Source organism: Toxotes jaculatrix, chromosome 2, assembly GCF_017976425.1.
Source record: "Toxotes jaculatrix isolate fToxJac2 chromosome 2, fToxJac2.pri, whole genome shotgun sequence".
In the NCBI taxonomy this organism is placed as follows: domain Eukaryota; kingdom Metazoa; phylum Chordata; class Actinopteri; family Toxotidae; genus Toxotes; species Toxotes jaculatrix.
The window spans coordinates 15,905,885-15,922,187 of NC_054395.1; the positions used below are offsets into that span (position 1 = coordinate 15,905,885).

General features: G+C 40.2%; 1 protein-coding gene across 2 annotated transcripts; it reads right to left on the minus strand.

Moving 5' to 3' along the window:
• gnai3 (guanine nucleotide binding protein (G protein), alpha inhibiting activity polypeptide 3) lies at positions 1-16,112 on the minus strand. Of its 2 annotated transcripts, none has more exons than XM_041046357.1 (9): positions 15,552-16,112; positions 8,588-8,630; positions 7,966-8,107; positions 7,686-7,843; positions 5,488-5,616; positions 4,465-4,594; positions 3,757-3,910; positions 2,655-2,862; positions 1-1,191 (listed from the first exon to the last, which is right to left on the minus strand). In XM_041046357.1, exons 1-8 carry the CDS (start codon positions 15,667-15,669, stop codon positions 2,672-2,674), a joined length of 1,065 nt encoding a protein of 354 aa, XP_040902291.1. In that variant the 5' UTR covers positions 15,670-16,112; the 3' UTR covers positions 1-1,191; positions 2,655-2,671. The 2 variants fall into 2 exon arrangements, with proteins under 2 accessions (XP_040902291.1, XP_040902299.1); XM_041046365.1 differs by having other exon boundaries at positions 15,571-15,677.
• Positions 16,113-16,303: the final 191 nt, after the last annotated feature.

Consider the following 16,303-nt stretch of genomic DNA (forward strand, 5'->3'; position numbering starts at 1 on the left):
CAGCTTTGTACCATCATTTAATGATGTTGAAATGAACTAATACAACTGCAGAAACTTATAGTGAGCTATACATTTAGATTCTTAACCTTCAGGAAAGTTAGCTACCAGGACTTCTCTGTGCAGGAAGTGACTGATCTAACCCAAATTCTGCTCTGTTCCAGCATATCATAGCATATCAACAACAGACTTCCTCAGTATTATGTGAGGGCCACAGCCAAAGAACACAAATACAGCTTCTGGCCATATCAGACTATCCCACTTTTTACTTCTTCGCTGATATCCAAAGGATTAAAAATTATCTTGAAAACAAAACAAAACAAAAAAAAAACAAAAAACAAAAACAGGAGATTTTACATTGACCTCCAGTGAGTGAATAAAATTAGTCATTTTCAAACTCCAAAAAAAAAAAAAATTTAAAAATGAAGAGCTCCCTTCACAAATTGATTTGCAGTGTTCTGTCTCAAGTATAAAAAATATTGTTCAACACAATATGGTCTTGTTAAAATTAAAATAACTATGTAGACAGCGATGTTGCTAATGAGTACATTAAACTCTTGCTAATTAATCCACAACCCAAAATGTGACGCTATGTACATGAAAACTACACACAGAAAACTCTTTTTCATACATAAGTTATGGCATTCACACATCCAAAAGTGGAAACACTATATAATTTCAACTTAAAATTAAAATTAAAATAAAATAACCAATGTAAATATTCAATAAAAGCAATGTGATATAGACTTACAGCTAAGAGAAGAAGCAGCTCAAAAAAAGTAAATAGATTTTACATGTCAGCTGTGAAACTGTGTGATGCAGTAATGAATGGGATAAACAGGCAGTCTGTTTTGGTCCTTGTGCAGATGAAAGACAAACTATAAATGTGTCAGAGATATCAGAAGGGCTTTACCTGCCAGCCCCTTGGATCTTCAAAGGTCTTAAATATGACAGGACTCCACATGAACTCACAGTGATCATTTCACAAGCCTTCCCTGACTTATCACTTCCTCCCAGTATGCACTGCATCGTAAAATATATTAAGACAAAAGTGATCATAGTCTCCAAATTGTGGAATTTAGGTCCTGAATGCTGCATGGTCACCAGCTCAGTCCTTAGCAACGCCTACTTTCCTATTCGTTCTCTACAGACAAGACATACCAGCTCAGAAGTCCTGGTTTTTTCTCCTGACACCTGCAGGGAAAAGGAAAATAATCATTAATATCTATGGCTACAGGAACATAACAAACTCATACGACCCATCACTGTGAATACACTGCCCCTAAGAACATCATGTGTTCCATCATAAGCAGCACGATAAAAACAATATAACAATAATATGGGAATTATGCCATGTAATGCACTTAACACACCAGGAAAAAAAATATTGGATGAAAAACTATGGGGTTGGTTCAACACAGCCTAAAAATGTATTATTGATAGTTTCCACCTCCGTGAACACTGTGGGGTTCGGCACCGTTTTAGTGTTATTTAGGCTTAAAATTCTTACATAAATTAGGACGTGGTTACGCTGAGTGACAGCCCCACAGACGGTCACTGGCAGTTAGCTCTTTGCTAAAGCATCGGCTGGGCTAGGCGGCTACATCCAGAGGCCTCCAGCTACCTCCGGCGTTGGCAGGGGCTGCAGTGTCCGTGTTTGCCAATGTTCGGATAGGTTTTTCTGACAATATGGCGTGATGTACTGTAGACTGTACTAACCGATCGTCGAAGGAGTCTGTGTTGCAGCTTTTTCGGTGAGTAAAATTCTCACTATTTTACCTGGATGTTTGCACTAATTAGAATGTATTAGCATATTCTGGCGCTGGTTTATGACTTAATTGCCGATTTATTATTGCTCTCGGCCGCCTGACCCGTAAAGTAACCGCCTCTCCCCCAAATATGGAAAGTACACTCCCACTAAAATCCAAGATGGCGCAGCTCAAATGTCTATGGTTTGGCCACAAAACCGGCTCCCCGAAACCAGTGGGTGACGTCACGGGTACTGCGTCCATGTCTTATACAGTCTATGGTTCTGACCCTTCTGGTTTGGTCAGTAGTAGTAGTAGTAAATGTGCATTTCCTAAGCGCCTACCTGCTCAGTCCATGACAAATGTTGTTTGTTGTTATGTTAGCATTAATCTCATTTATTGGTTTTTGAAGTATCTTGTCATGAACTGAGGCACTTGACATTCTGACACGTTTGGTGGTGTTATATGAAAAGTCAGGTGATTATCAAAGGGTTGATCCTCCGTGGACCATGAGTGTCTCAAACAAATGTTTCTGCATTTCATCCAATAGTCATCAAGCTCTTTCACTCTGGACTAGGACTGTGCTATGCTAGTGGTGATGATGATCAGTATAATCTTGTCATATCGTGATATTAATGTGATTGCTGCTGTCTACTGTACCGTATAAGCACAGTATCTTGTCATATAATCTGTCCTGCAACGTCATATTATTTTAAGGCATTATCATCCCCGCCCACACTGAACCAAAGTGAACCCAGCAGGCTGACACTATCATCCCAAGAGTGAATCACTTGATTGTTGTCTCTGGGGTGATGCAACAGTCTTAATATATTTTAACATATTTTTTGTTTCCACCTGTCTCCAGCGCTCTGAATAAAAAGCTGAAGCTTAAAAAGTCAGCATGCCGACCTGCAGGGCCTGAGGCTTTAGTAGAGCCCAATCTCCCTCAGGTTAATCTTGATAATGACGTCGGTGACAGCATCGAAAACAAACTGCACATTCTTGGTGTCTGTGGCACAAGTGAAATGGGTGTAGATCTCCTTGGTGTCCTTTCGTTTATTGAGGTCTTCAAACTGGCACTGGATATAAGCAGCTGCCTCTTCATATGAGTTACCACCTACATTAAAAAAAAAAGGTCAGTTATAAAAAGAAGTTGGACAGTTTATATATGAAGCAATATCTCATTATCTCTAGAAGTTCAGCTCATCTTATTCTTAACAAAGATGCAATTAATCTGTGACCAGTTGTACCTTATTTCTTGCCTCTACAAATTAACAACAGAGACATTTTCTCTCTGCTGTCTGTCAGTGAATCATATCTCCAGTGTTTCCTTTTTAACATTAGTTATTTTTTTGCTGATGCAGGTTTTGTTCATACTGCTGTGGGACACATGGCGCTCCAGGGTTGTATTTTTTTTTTCTTAATTCAAAAGTGAAAAAGGCTGTCAGGAAAACATTTGAAATACAAACAGGGGCGCTCTAAATTATTGATGATCTTTTAAGGGCAGTTAAATTCTGTGTGTGACTCTTGTGCAGAAACACCTTCAGTGATAATCAACAACATGTTAAAAACAAAGGAGCGGGACACAATCTCTTGTGCTGCAGATATATGAACAGATATAACTGTCAAAATTCATCAAAGACATTAAAGCAGCCTGACAAACAAAACAAAAAAAAAAACAAAAAACAGCTACAGGGAAACACAGAGTCTTTGTTCAACTGGTAAAACTTTCACTAGTTTAAGCATACACAAAATAAAGAGAGGTATTAAATGCAAGGCTTATTTAACATACACCACAATGTCACTTTGGCTTTTTCTGCAGAAACCAAATCCTATGTAAAACAAATCAAGAGCTTGATTATACAGTTCCAGGAAGTCAGTGCTCAGATACAGCACAGAGATAAATATATACTTCCTCTGATCACAACACCCAAGGAGCAACTACTCAAAAGCTGTGTGACAGTGTCACATAAAAACTTCAATAAAGTGTTGATGCACAAGTTTGTCTCACCAGAGTACTCGGGGTAGCAGATAGTGAGTGGACTCTTGCCGACCTTCTCTTCAAACAAGTCCTTCTTGTTGAGGAAGAGGATGATGGAAGTGAGCGTGAACCACTTGTTGTTGCAGATGGAGTCAAAAAGCTTCATGCTCTCATGCATCCGGTTCTGAGGAGAGAGTGGATATGAACTTACCCATAATGGAAAAGTCGCAAATAAAAAGTCGCAAATGTAAATAATAATATAATCACTGCTGAATTCCATTTAGCTGCTTTGGTTTCAGGGTCCTGGGGTGTGATCAGAAACCTGACTGGTACAATGCTGTTTAGTGCCAGTGGGTTGTGGTTTTTAATTGAACTGAATATGGGACACAGAACAGCTGCTTATAAAGACTCTGTGTGGCACATAAATGAAATACCATGTGTATAAAGCGAGTCTTGTCCAGGATACAGACTAATAAAAACATGTTTTATATGACTTGCAGTGTCTTTGCCAACACTTACAAGCTATAAAAGCTGGTTCACTGTCACGTGCCCATATTTTACTGAGACACTTGAACAGTACAGAGACATCACTGTTATTAGTAACCTGTGCTTTCCCCACAAAGATAAGCCAAAATGTCCACAGTGAAAAACCTTTTTCAGTAGAAAATGTAAAATCCAGTATCAGCTATTTGTAAAGACACAAAAAATGAATTAAACCACAATGTAACAATAATTTACCATCTCCTCGTCCTCAGCCAAGACGAGGTCGTAGTCACTGAGTGCTACGCAGAAAATAATAGCAGTGACTCCCTCAAAACAATGGATCCACTTCTTCCTCTCGGAGCGCTGACCCCCGACATCAAACATCCTGAAGACACACACACACACACACATATGTTGGTGACCTCGCTCTGTAATCTCATGTTTGCGTCTGCTGCCTCTGTCTCCACCTGAGGCCCTCAGAGGTGAACTGAATCTATACTGAGCTGTTTAACTAACACAGAAATTAAATGAAAACGCTTTGTGCTTCAACATCAATTCAGTGATTACACATTTCCAGATCCTGAGCAGTTCTTATGGGGCTACAAAGGCAGGCCAGGGAGGCTATTACAGTTAATGTTTCACCAATATTTCTAAGTAGAGGAGCTAGAGAAAATAATGTAAAAGGACTTAAGCGGAGTAATTACATTAAATGCTACAAACGTGGGTCATGTTAGGCTGAATGCCAGTCAGCAGCATTTGTGAATTATAAAAGAGGTTTGATAATCAGGATTTTTAAGACAACATGAGATAAGTAACAGAGCTCCAAACACGCAAACTACTCAAATGCAGGTGCATCAGTCAGGAAATACAGTACAGTTATTCAAAACTGAGGTAATGTGCATCCAACTTAATATCACCTGTCTCTGTACCTGTTGTTGCAATCAAAATTTAAGTCCGTTTGCATAAATCTATCACGTATTTCACACAAACAAACAAAAAAAAGACCTGAAAAAAGTTTTAAAAAAAATAATTCTGTGAGGCAGAGTTTACCTGTTCAGTGTTCCCAGTAATAGTCTCACACCTTTATACATTTTGGGCCCAGACCACCAGGCTGGGAATCACTGTGTTAAGTTTACAATGATATTAAATCCTGACTAATACAGTAAACCAGCTTAGGTCCTCACTGCTCGTAAAGCTTAATAAGTTCTTTTTATGGCATCAACAGACCACCTGAGGCCAGGGCACCTTCATGAGGACATAAATCACAGCTGTACTAACTTGAAGTAGAGATCTTTGAAGGTGAAGTGAGTTTCCACAATGCCAGTGGTCTTCACACGTGTACGCAACACGTCCTGCTGAGTGGGGACGTAGTTTGGCTGGCAGATCCTGTCCAAGTCATTCAGATAACTGAGAGACACAAAAACATGGATGTATGAAGATGATCCCTGAGCAAATGTACAATATTTACAGACAGATGTGCCCACAAAATCCTGTGTTTTTCCTGCTTTGTTTTTTTTTTTTAAACACCACATGGTAAAATTATCAAGGGGGTCTTCAGACCTTTAATATGAAAAATGACAAAATATTGCAAAGCGATGAAATGTTTTTTGGACACTTATGTCTGGTGAAGTGGAGGGTTTGTTCTTCAGACAGACGTCCCAGGCCTCCACAGAATGATACTAAATATGGGCTCATATTTTGGTGGATGATAAACACAGGCTCCTTGAGGGTTGAGTAAAAACAGACTAACTCCACTGGTTCCTCTTGTCTCATAGTGTGGACAAAGTGCACCAAGAGCCATGACAGCTCGGCTGTTTTCAAAACAAAGACCATGTCCTTCACACTGAGCTACTTTTTCTTTCAGGACAAGCGTGATATAAACACTACAGAAGCAGAAATGCTTTGGCTTTATCCATATGTAATTGGTTGGACTACATTTACTAACTGAAACCATTTTGTAAAATGAAGTGATATCTAAATGGCAGTAGTGGACAGAAACATTTTGCAGTTGTACGTTTCTCTTTCGTGTTTCTCTTTTTTCAGGAATGCAATAAGCTGTACAACAAGCTGACACAGGATCATGAAGAACAAGACCCATCTTGTCTCCCTTTCTGTTCTAGTAGAAATATTACACACATGAAAGAGGAAAAGTTCCCTGTCACTGTCGTTGTGATCAGGAAAACAATATTACAAGAGACGTCATATGCCGGTTTGTAACTGAGAGCTTGAGGATGGATGATGCAATTTCGAACTTCACTATAATTCGTCAAAGCAGTTTCATTTCCATCAGGAATTTTCTGTCACAATCTCCTTCACAGTTACCATCAACCCCTGCTTATCTCTCCCAAACCAAGTCCTCCCATTCGACTCTATCGTCTCACCAGACCCTACCATTTTCCATCTGTCCACTAGATGCCCTCTGACTTTCCCTCCTTCTCTTATTCACCTGACTTCCCCACCCATCCACACACCTGTTCCCACTTCTCATCAGCCCTGCAGTCACCTGAGCATTCTCCACCTGCACCTGAAATACAGTATGTATCAGGTCATGCTGTTTGTTCCTGGTCAGTTTGTCTGTGTTTGTTCCTGTTTTTGTTTCCTAGTATTTTTTCCTTCATTTAAAATTTTGTTGCCTGTTCCTGCTTGTTTGCCTACCTGCTCAGCAACTCTCCTGTCTCTACATCCACCCGTCTGCCTGTAAGCCAGTACTCTTTAATTTAAGCTCCCTCATTACATTATCCTGTCTTGAGTGTCTACGTTTGGGTCCACCCTGCCTATGATGCTTCCAGGAACTTGAAAGTGGCACTTGATTCATTGAAAAGGCACTCATTGTAGGAGTGCAGTACAGCATTGTGCAACTCACAACGAAGAGTTGGAAAACTAGAATTAGTGTACCAGTCAAGTTGTAGTTTATATCCATGTCTGTCCAGACTCTTATGTAGTGAAAACTTTGCAGGAATTTAATAGGTATTACTTTATGTGAATTCGTGAGTTAAGGCCAAAAACAGGTTTTGTGAGGTTACAGTGACCTTTGACCACCAAAATCTAATCAGTTCATCGTTAAGCTCTAGTGAACATTTGAGCCATATTTGAAGAAATTCCCTCAGGGTGTTTCTTGATATTTCATGTTCACAAAAATGAGATGGCTTCTTCTTCCTTGCCAAAATCTGCTACCTACATTACCCCCAATGCAATTCAAGCACGGATAGCTTGCTAGGTTTGAGATGCCAGAGATGAGGAGCGGGCTACAGAGATCTGGTAAAAGAACTTCTTTCTTATGCCACAGGCTCTGATGTTTAAAATCAACTGCATTTTCCTTTAAGTCAAAATAAGTTTAATGATTACCATATTAAATGTTTTCTGATGTTTTTCCCTGAACTCTGTCATCTCTTAAGTGGCTCATTTAATAAGATTGTAGTTGGTGCTTGGATTAGTCTGTAGGGGTCTGTATGTAGAGAAGTGAACAGTATCCTCACTATGCGGCAGAATCGTTGAGCTGATACTCTCGTGATCGATCGAAGCAGGCCTGCACTCCGCCATCGTTCCACAGCCTCCGAATCACGCCGGTCAGGCCTGCTGACATCACCCCTTCCTCCGCCGTGCTCGCCAGGGCAAATAGCTGTCGGGCATCGTCCTGGCAACAAAGACGATAATTGCTGTCATTGTAAAATTGTTCCTGTGTCGAGTCATTTCACAAATGAGGATGTGGCTCTTTGAAAGTCTCATTTTAATGTAGACTGAGTGTAGCTAGCTTACCGCCCGTGCTGCTTCCTCAAAATCTATCTTTAACTGGCCCATTGCCCTGATGATGGCCATGATGGACTGGATGGTGTTACTATACACCACCACTTTGTACTGCTTGCACTCCTCTTCTGAGTAGCCATCTTCATGAATGATTCTGACACAGAAACAAAATCCAAACAGGCTTTTAGGGTCCAAATAGTTGACAGTGTGAACAATGAATTTAACAAATGTGGGACAAATTACAGATTTGAAACATTTCACTGTCATTAGTGCTGGAGTTTGAGCTTCAGTGAGCATGCAGCATGCTTAATGTGGGAACCGGGGGGAATCTATTCAAGTCCTGCCAGGCTACGACTGGCCTCTGTGGCCATTGTTTAACATGTTATGAAAAAGGGTGCTCCCTCCTCTGCCTGAGGGGAGTAAAATGAGGCTCCTCCTCTGCTTCTACAGCTTTTCCATATAGATGAACCCTGTTTGTAATCACAGCTCTCCCCACAATATTAACCTCTGACAATAGGGCTGCAGGGAGTGAGCCTGCCCTAATACCAGAATAGCATCAACGTTTCTTAAAAGATGACGAGTTTGATATGTCACACGCACTGTTAACAGGACTGTTTTACAAGCTGTAACTTACTTCATCTGCTTTACTATTGTGCTTTTCCCAGATTCCCCAGCTCCTGAAAAAGAGGGACAGTAGCTATATGAGGCATCATACCAGGAATGACAGCAGCGACAAAGACAGTTTCAGACTGGTCTCACATGGACAACAGATCAACTTTTCATAATGGTAAAACTTCATCTGATCTCATGTAATCACACATCACACAGTCTGCAGTATGTTTACATCAAAACACCCAAGTAAAAGCTGCCTTGTGATGAATTTTAATGGCAGACGTTTAAGTGGAGCCTGAGGGAATGTATACAGTCATGAGGTACATCCTTGCATACTACAGTTATAAATTATGTGATGTACCAGTCAGCAGTTCGCCTGAATGAGCCCCTTAAATCTGCCTTAAGAATCAGCACAATTAGTCATTGGCCATAGGAAGACACAGGCACTGTGTGTGCGTGTGTGTGTGTGTGTGTGGGTGTGTGTTTGTGTGTGTGTGTGTGTGTGTGTGTGTGTGTGTGTGTGTGTGTGTGTGTTTGTGTGTGTGTGTGTGATAAAATGGTGATGCGCTGAGAGTTCACAATTGATATCAGCATCTGAAAATGCCCCAATTACAAAAAGCGGTACTGTTTATAATGATGAGTTGGAAAGTGATTTCACATGAGGAACCTTTACAGTATTTCTACAACAGTAAGCCAAACAGGAAACAGTTGTCACACTTCTGGCCGAGCCTGTGTTTTTCCACTAGAGAGACAATCCCAGACATCACGTTGTTCTGGGCGTTAGATAGCAGAGGGGCCATAAAAACACCACATATTATTCAAAGAGTCTATCAGCAATCTAACTGTCCCAGCAAAAAAAAAAACAAAAAAACAAAAAAACAAAAAAACAAAACAAAGAAAAACAAAAAAACTCAACTTGTTCACTGATCAGAAACATTCTTCTCTTTGCCTTTAATGACAGACCCCATCAATTCAGTTCCTCATCCTTATGCTGAAATCATGGATTTAAAGATGTAACTAGCTAACTATTAATTCTTTGTTCTATAAATGTAACTATATAAATTTGTCGTCTTCAGGTCGTTCACCCAAAAGTCCAAAAATGGAAGAGCACAAAAAAAGCAGAAAATCCTTCTGAGAAAGAAACTAGAATCAAGGAATGTCAGGCCTTTTTGTTAGAATTAAACACTTAAACCATTATCAAAATCATTGCTGAATAGTTTTATGTTGACTATTTAATCAATTAATCAATTAAGAGTCTCAGCTCTGCATGGATGTATCGCCGGGGTTGGATACCGCACCTATTGATTAAATTTAAAATCTCAGAGTGTAAATGCCACTTAAGTCTTCTCCCTTCCTGTTTTTCTTTTCCCTGAGTCTCCGCTGTACTGTAGACTTTACACTGAGATGACGGCAGCACATAAAAATATCTAAGCTCTGGGGAAGGTCTATAAATATTAAAGAAATAGTTATACATTTAAGGAAATATGCTTGTTCTCTTTCTTGCCAAGTGTAACCAGCATAAGCCATCACTCTCATATCTGTCTTCTCAATATTAAGATGGAGCCACCAGTTGGTTGGATTAGCTTAGTCTAAAGGGTGGAAATAAGGGCAGCTAGCCTGGCTCTGTCCGAATGCAAAGAAATCCACCAACCAGCACCGCTAAAGGTCACTGATTAGCAAGTAATTTTATAATTTAATTTTTTCTATCTATTTTTGTACAGATTCAACAAATGAGATGCAGTATGGTGGATGTATGGAGCTTTACAAATGGTGGTAGGTGGGTTTTGTTTCCTTTGGACAGCACCAGGCTAGCTATTTTCCCCTGTTTCCGGTCTTTAGGCTAAGATAAGCTAACCATCTTCTGGCTCCAGTTTCATGTTTACCACAGAGACATGGTGTATCAATCTTCTCCTCTAAATCTTGACAAAGAAAGTGAATAAGTGTATTTTCCAAACTGTCTGATGAGTCCTTTTAGTCCTCATGGTTTAAAAATTCATAACCTTGTTTATTGTTTCACGTGTCCTGTAAATAGTTTTATAGGCTCCTGGTGGCCTGGAGAAAATGCTTTTTGGGCTGCAGTACCACTGCTGGCCTCTGGGCCAAACTGGCAGTATGGCTGATTTCCTATGGTATTGGACTCTGACTCTGTGATGCCTGTTGTATTGCTCTGCGTTCAGCAATTTTTCAAAGCTGGATTTTAATTAAAGCGGCATGAAATCATGTACATACATGTAACATTAGATGTCAAACTCAGACAAACGGTGAGAAATTATTTCCATAAACATCTGGGTTGAGTTTACACTGGCAGCAGAACCTCCTTTTGCTTAATATAACCACAGTAATTATCAGGAACCACAGGATGAAGACATTTTCAGGCCCAGGAATTTGAAATATGGATACCTGCTTCTCTCTCTTTTTTTTTAAAGCAGCCAGGAACACATCTCAATAGAAGGATATTTCAAAATAATGATATACATTTTCTTAGCAAAAGGTGGCACATTCTGCCAGTCGTGAATCCTTAGCAGATGAATTTTGTCAACGAGGCTTACAGTAGAGCAATGTGTTCAGATGGCCGGCCAGCAAGAATTAATTCCATGAATTCTTCGGTTAAGCTGTCACCAGCAACAGAGATTTACAGCCGTTCACACAGACAGGGAGGAGAGGACAAATTGTGTTGATCCCTCTCCTCAGTTCTGTCAGTCACCAACTCTCTCATTCATGGCATTTTTTGGCCGATTATCAACTGTGTCCTGCTGCCAGTTCACAAACCAACTTTACACAAGCATTTGCAGAGTCGTCCAGACCCATGCAGGAGTCAGGCTCCAAACCAAGCCTCATTTAACAAGAATCTCAAGTGCTGATGTTTTTATGAATCACAGTTCGTGGTCAAACAGGAGACCATTTTCACTGGAAGGGTGCGTTGGCTCTCCAGCTTTGTGGTTCTGTATAAAGAACAGCAGCCGAACCCCTCTTTGTTTTTGTGGCAGGCACTGCCTGGAAAAAATTGCCCCCCCCCCCCCCCCGCCAACTCTGTGGTCAGGACTTGAGAATGAATGTTTCCATACAATGAGATTTTAGACTGCATTGTGGTGCTGCACCACCACACGAATGAGCCTGAAGTAAATCCTCACAGATCAGGGTTTGTTTGTATCCTTGCCAAAATGATCCAACAACCACATCCACGTGACTTCATGTAAAATCTATCGCAGGTTTCACTTCAGTCTTTACACTCAGGACTGGACTACCAAAAATAGCTTATCCTCCACACAACAAAATCCCGCTGTAATATACCAACAAAACAGAGGAAACTAAAGAAAATCACCTTCAAGCTGTGGATACTAATGACATTGGAATGGTAGGAAGTAGATTTACCGGTGTGGTTTTGTTCTGCCATATCTTCTAGATCAAGGTACAAGAAAAATCCCTGCAAACACAAACCCTCTGCTGGGAAAGCTGCCTTTCATTGTGAGAATAATGCTTATATCAGGAATGTGAGCCAAAACACAAACAACAAGGGGGAAAAAAGCAGGAAAACAGTTTAAGAATAAATAAATAAATCACATCTCCAGAGATTTGCAAAGCAGGAAAATTTTAATATACTGTGGTTCCCGTTATGTGGTGGTTACTGTTGAGACATAAATCAGTCAAGTGGGAATTCTTTGGAAGAATAATTTGTGATCTCTCTAATGAATTTTAAACTTGTGTGAGATTTACAACATGGCAGTTCAATCCCCAATTCTGTGTTTTTATGATGTTAAAAAAAAAAAAAAAATCTACCCAACACTTTTCAGTCGTCCCTCCCCCTCTTCCCCAGACCCAGCTCATCAGTCCTTGTAATCAGCAAATGAATGTGTCCGTTTGACATACCATGACTGATTCTTTAAATAACATGAGATTAGGGGTAATAATCACCTTCCACTGTGAGGAAATACGTCTGTTGTGGAAAATTTTTCACAGTGAGTAAAGATGATGCAACTCGTTGAGGCGCAGCCCTCGGTGCATCATAGCATATGCCATCAGTGCATTATGTTGCAATCTATTCAGGAAGATCTGCGACATGAATGAGCGTAATGATGATTTCATTTCAATAACAAATTTCATAGCTGCATCTGTACTCTGAATCATCTATTTAATTAAACACTCAGTGCTCATATTAATTCTGGTAAAATGATTCAGGCCATCCCTAATCAGGCAAAATGACTGTGTCATGTTACAGGAAAAATGAAAAATCCTCACTGAGGACTCAGCATAGTTTAAGGTTCTGGTCAGTCGATGCGCAGTTTTATTTTGAGCTGTTGGTTTAAGTCACCTATCTCTGAAAACTATAGCATTTAAGTAGCACCAGCTGTCTGAGTATCTTATCATCGTATCATTGTTTTGACATGAACTGTTAAGTGTCTTGCGTAACATTTCATGTGACACAAAAAAAATGTCTCAACCAAAAGGTCAAGAGCATTGGATTACAACAGTCCATCAGTATAATCATGTAGTTCACACCAAAACACTGTTTGGAAGAAACATATTACTGAGGTGTCTGGACTATTTTTTTTTATGGTTATTTCGACCTTTTTATACTTTCTCATCCACTGATGAGGGTCTACAGTCACCAACTATTTATTTATTTATTTATTTAATTTTAGGACAAACTATTCACTCAAGGTGGTAAGAGAGTAGCTTCAGATAAAGCTCAGAATCTAAATCAATATTTTTATATTAAAAATGGATAACAGTAGTAATGAACAGAGAATTATCACCCAGCTCTGCAGTCCTCCTCAGCTCTACAGCACGTTTTAACATCTTTCAGCTCATTGTTTTGGTTTTATGACCTATAACTTTAGTGATTTGCTTCAGTTTCACTGCTCTCGTTGGTGTCAGCTCCAGCAGGCAGCAGGCAGACTTCTCACTGAAAAAAAATCTTAAAAACCCACTGTACACTACTGGCAGGCAAAGTTAGCTTCAAGCTACTGAACACAGCACAGGATTTAACAGCTAAAAAGCCAGATATTTCCCTCAGGAGATGCTGGAGAACTAAGAGAGAGTGAACATTGGACTTAGATTCATTAGTTTGCCTGATAAATGGGCACAATAAGAGATGTGTTCTTGTGACTGTAAACCAATTGTGGTTATTTAGCAGAACCATCCATGATTAGCATTAACTGTTGGTTTTATGGCCGGAAAAGCTAATTTATGTGTTTACGTATTCATAGGGTAGCAGCATGTACAACAGCATCATGACACTGGTAAATTTTATAGTTAATAACTCCAACAAGATCTGTGTTAGAAAAGACAAGATATTTTCTACTTTATATGTTTCATTAGACACAAAAAAAAGTATAGTGTCACGTAAAGTGACAGGAAGCACTACAGACTTCTGTCTCCTTGGTTTATTCTTTGTTGGTAATAAGTAAATTGTGTGCATACTGGTGGTGTCTAATACTTCTGTGAGTTAATTAAAATGGGTGAGAATGCCAAAGTCGGAAACTTTCAAATTTCTCACATTCTCTAATATTTAAAACTGGCACTAGGACAGATAGGCACCTTGAAATTTTTAGTGAGGCTTTTCCACATGAAGATTGTACCAGAAGTGTATAATCACATGTACTGTATACAGAGCAGTGGTTCCCAATCTGGAAGTCAGGATACCACAAAGGGTCTCACAATAAATCTGAGGGGTCATCACAAGCAGACTGTTGCAGAAAATTCCTCAATTTTTTTTCTTGTGAAATACTTGATACTTTCACTTCTGTGATGAGGTGTCAAGTGTAGACATTGCTTCATTTTAAGGGAGTCACAAACACATCTGCAGCTGTAAAAATAGGATGTGGAGTCAAATACCTTTTTGAAAACTGGCACAATAAATTTACACTGGGAGCAAAGTTCCTGCTAATGGGCAGGGAGCATAAAAATGTTGAGTGCTGCTGGACTGGGGACATATAATCCCCCCGGGCACGTCTGTGCAGTCCACACCCAGAGTGTCAGTACCACTGAGTGTGTTTCACTGATAACTACCAGCAGGAAGTGCATTTACAGTCAGTCAGTGGTCATCATGAGTGGACACTGAAATCTGGTCCTTGGAGACGTCATGACCCTGAACTGGGAAGGCACCAGCGTAAAGCATCTGAAGTTTTGTTCCAGTGAAACTGAGCGTAATGGCAAACAGTCATATGTCATATGTGATTATAAACTGAATATGTTTAAGTTTCTAACAGCTGGTCAGACAAAATGAGTAATCTGAGGACTTCAGCTCTCTGACATTTCATGGACCAAACTATTGATCGGCTGATTGAGAAACTAATGGTCAGATTAGTACATTAGCACTCTGCTGCAGCCCTGATGGGCAGTTTGTTGAGGCACAGTCACCTAATTGGTTCTCAGCTATTCCATAAGTAAGTATGAGACAAATCTGAACCAGCAGCTCCTATGTGTTAGTAGCTCAGACACTAAAATCGTGTGGCACAATTACAGAAATTAAAAATAACACGACAATAAATAGTGATACAAACAGCTCTAATAGAGACAAGAGCGTTTGCTTTTTATTTCTTGGTGCTTAGACCCTGGACGTTTTTGAGCGAGAGCAGTCTGAGCAGGGACTGCATTTTCCCTGCAGCTGTAAAGTTTTGTTTGAAGGCGCTGAGGTAAAACAGGCCTGCATGAGTTGCAACGCGCTTTGTGGCAAGTGACAATACATGTCAACAAACAGTGACCTCTGAGCACCTTTCAACAGTTCATAACCTATAGAAAAGCACCGAGACCGCAGAGGACGTGCAGCTGCCCCTCTCACCGCCAACATCTGGTTTACTTCTGCAGGTTCTGTCACTGAAGAAATGATGAGCCACAGCTGCATCAAAACCAACAGCAGAAGCAGGAGGAGAGTTTAGAGTTAAACTAAAGACTGTAGTGAAAGAGTGAAAGTACAACAGCAATAATAGTAATTTCATGATTCATACTGATTCAGTGCGTTAAAAAGAGGCACAAACAGTTCATACCGAGCAGAAGCAGTTTCACCTCTCTGGAAGATTTCTCTCTGTCCTCCCGCAGGTTTTTATCAATCATTTTACTCCTCTCCACAGCAGCTTTGTCCTCGGCGCTGATGGTGCAGCCCATTTTTTTGCTCTCAAACGACTTCTTTGCGTCGGACTGTGGTCTCAGCAGCTCATGAGTTGAAGGAAAACGCGCTCGGGTCGATGAGAGCTGAAGTTTCCCAGCGGAGAATCGGAGAGAGGGGGGAAAGGCGTTGGCAGTGGAAGGCTCGTCAGTCCAACTAAACCCACAGTCACACAGCTTCAGTCCATACACAGTTGGTTAAATATCGAGTTTTAACCATAAAAAAAAAAGATTAAAAAAAAAAAAAAATTTTTAATTCAATTTATCCAGGAGTTTAGACTCACGGAAGAACAGAAAAAATAAAAAGGAAGTACTCAAAATACTTCATGTAGAAACTTGTGTGGAAAATCAGGCGTTTAATCCAGCGTTTTCAGAGAATATACTATATGAAAAACACCAGGTTTTTCCCACAAAGCTGCTGCTGCTGCTGCGCAGACGCGCGTTCATCCAGCTGATCCAGCTGCAAACCAAGAAAACGGCACTGAAAAAGGAAAAGTGATGCGCTCCACGGGGCTGATGGGAAATGTAGTCGCCTCTCGACTGCCAGATTCGTGATACTTTCTGTATGTGTGGCATAAGTGTTGCACAAAGTCGTGCACACATATAATCACAAGTCTTCGTGAAGTGCAGTATC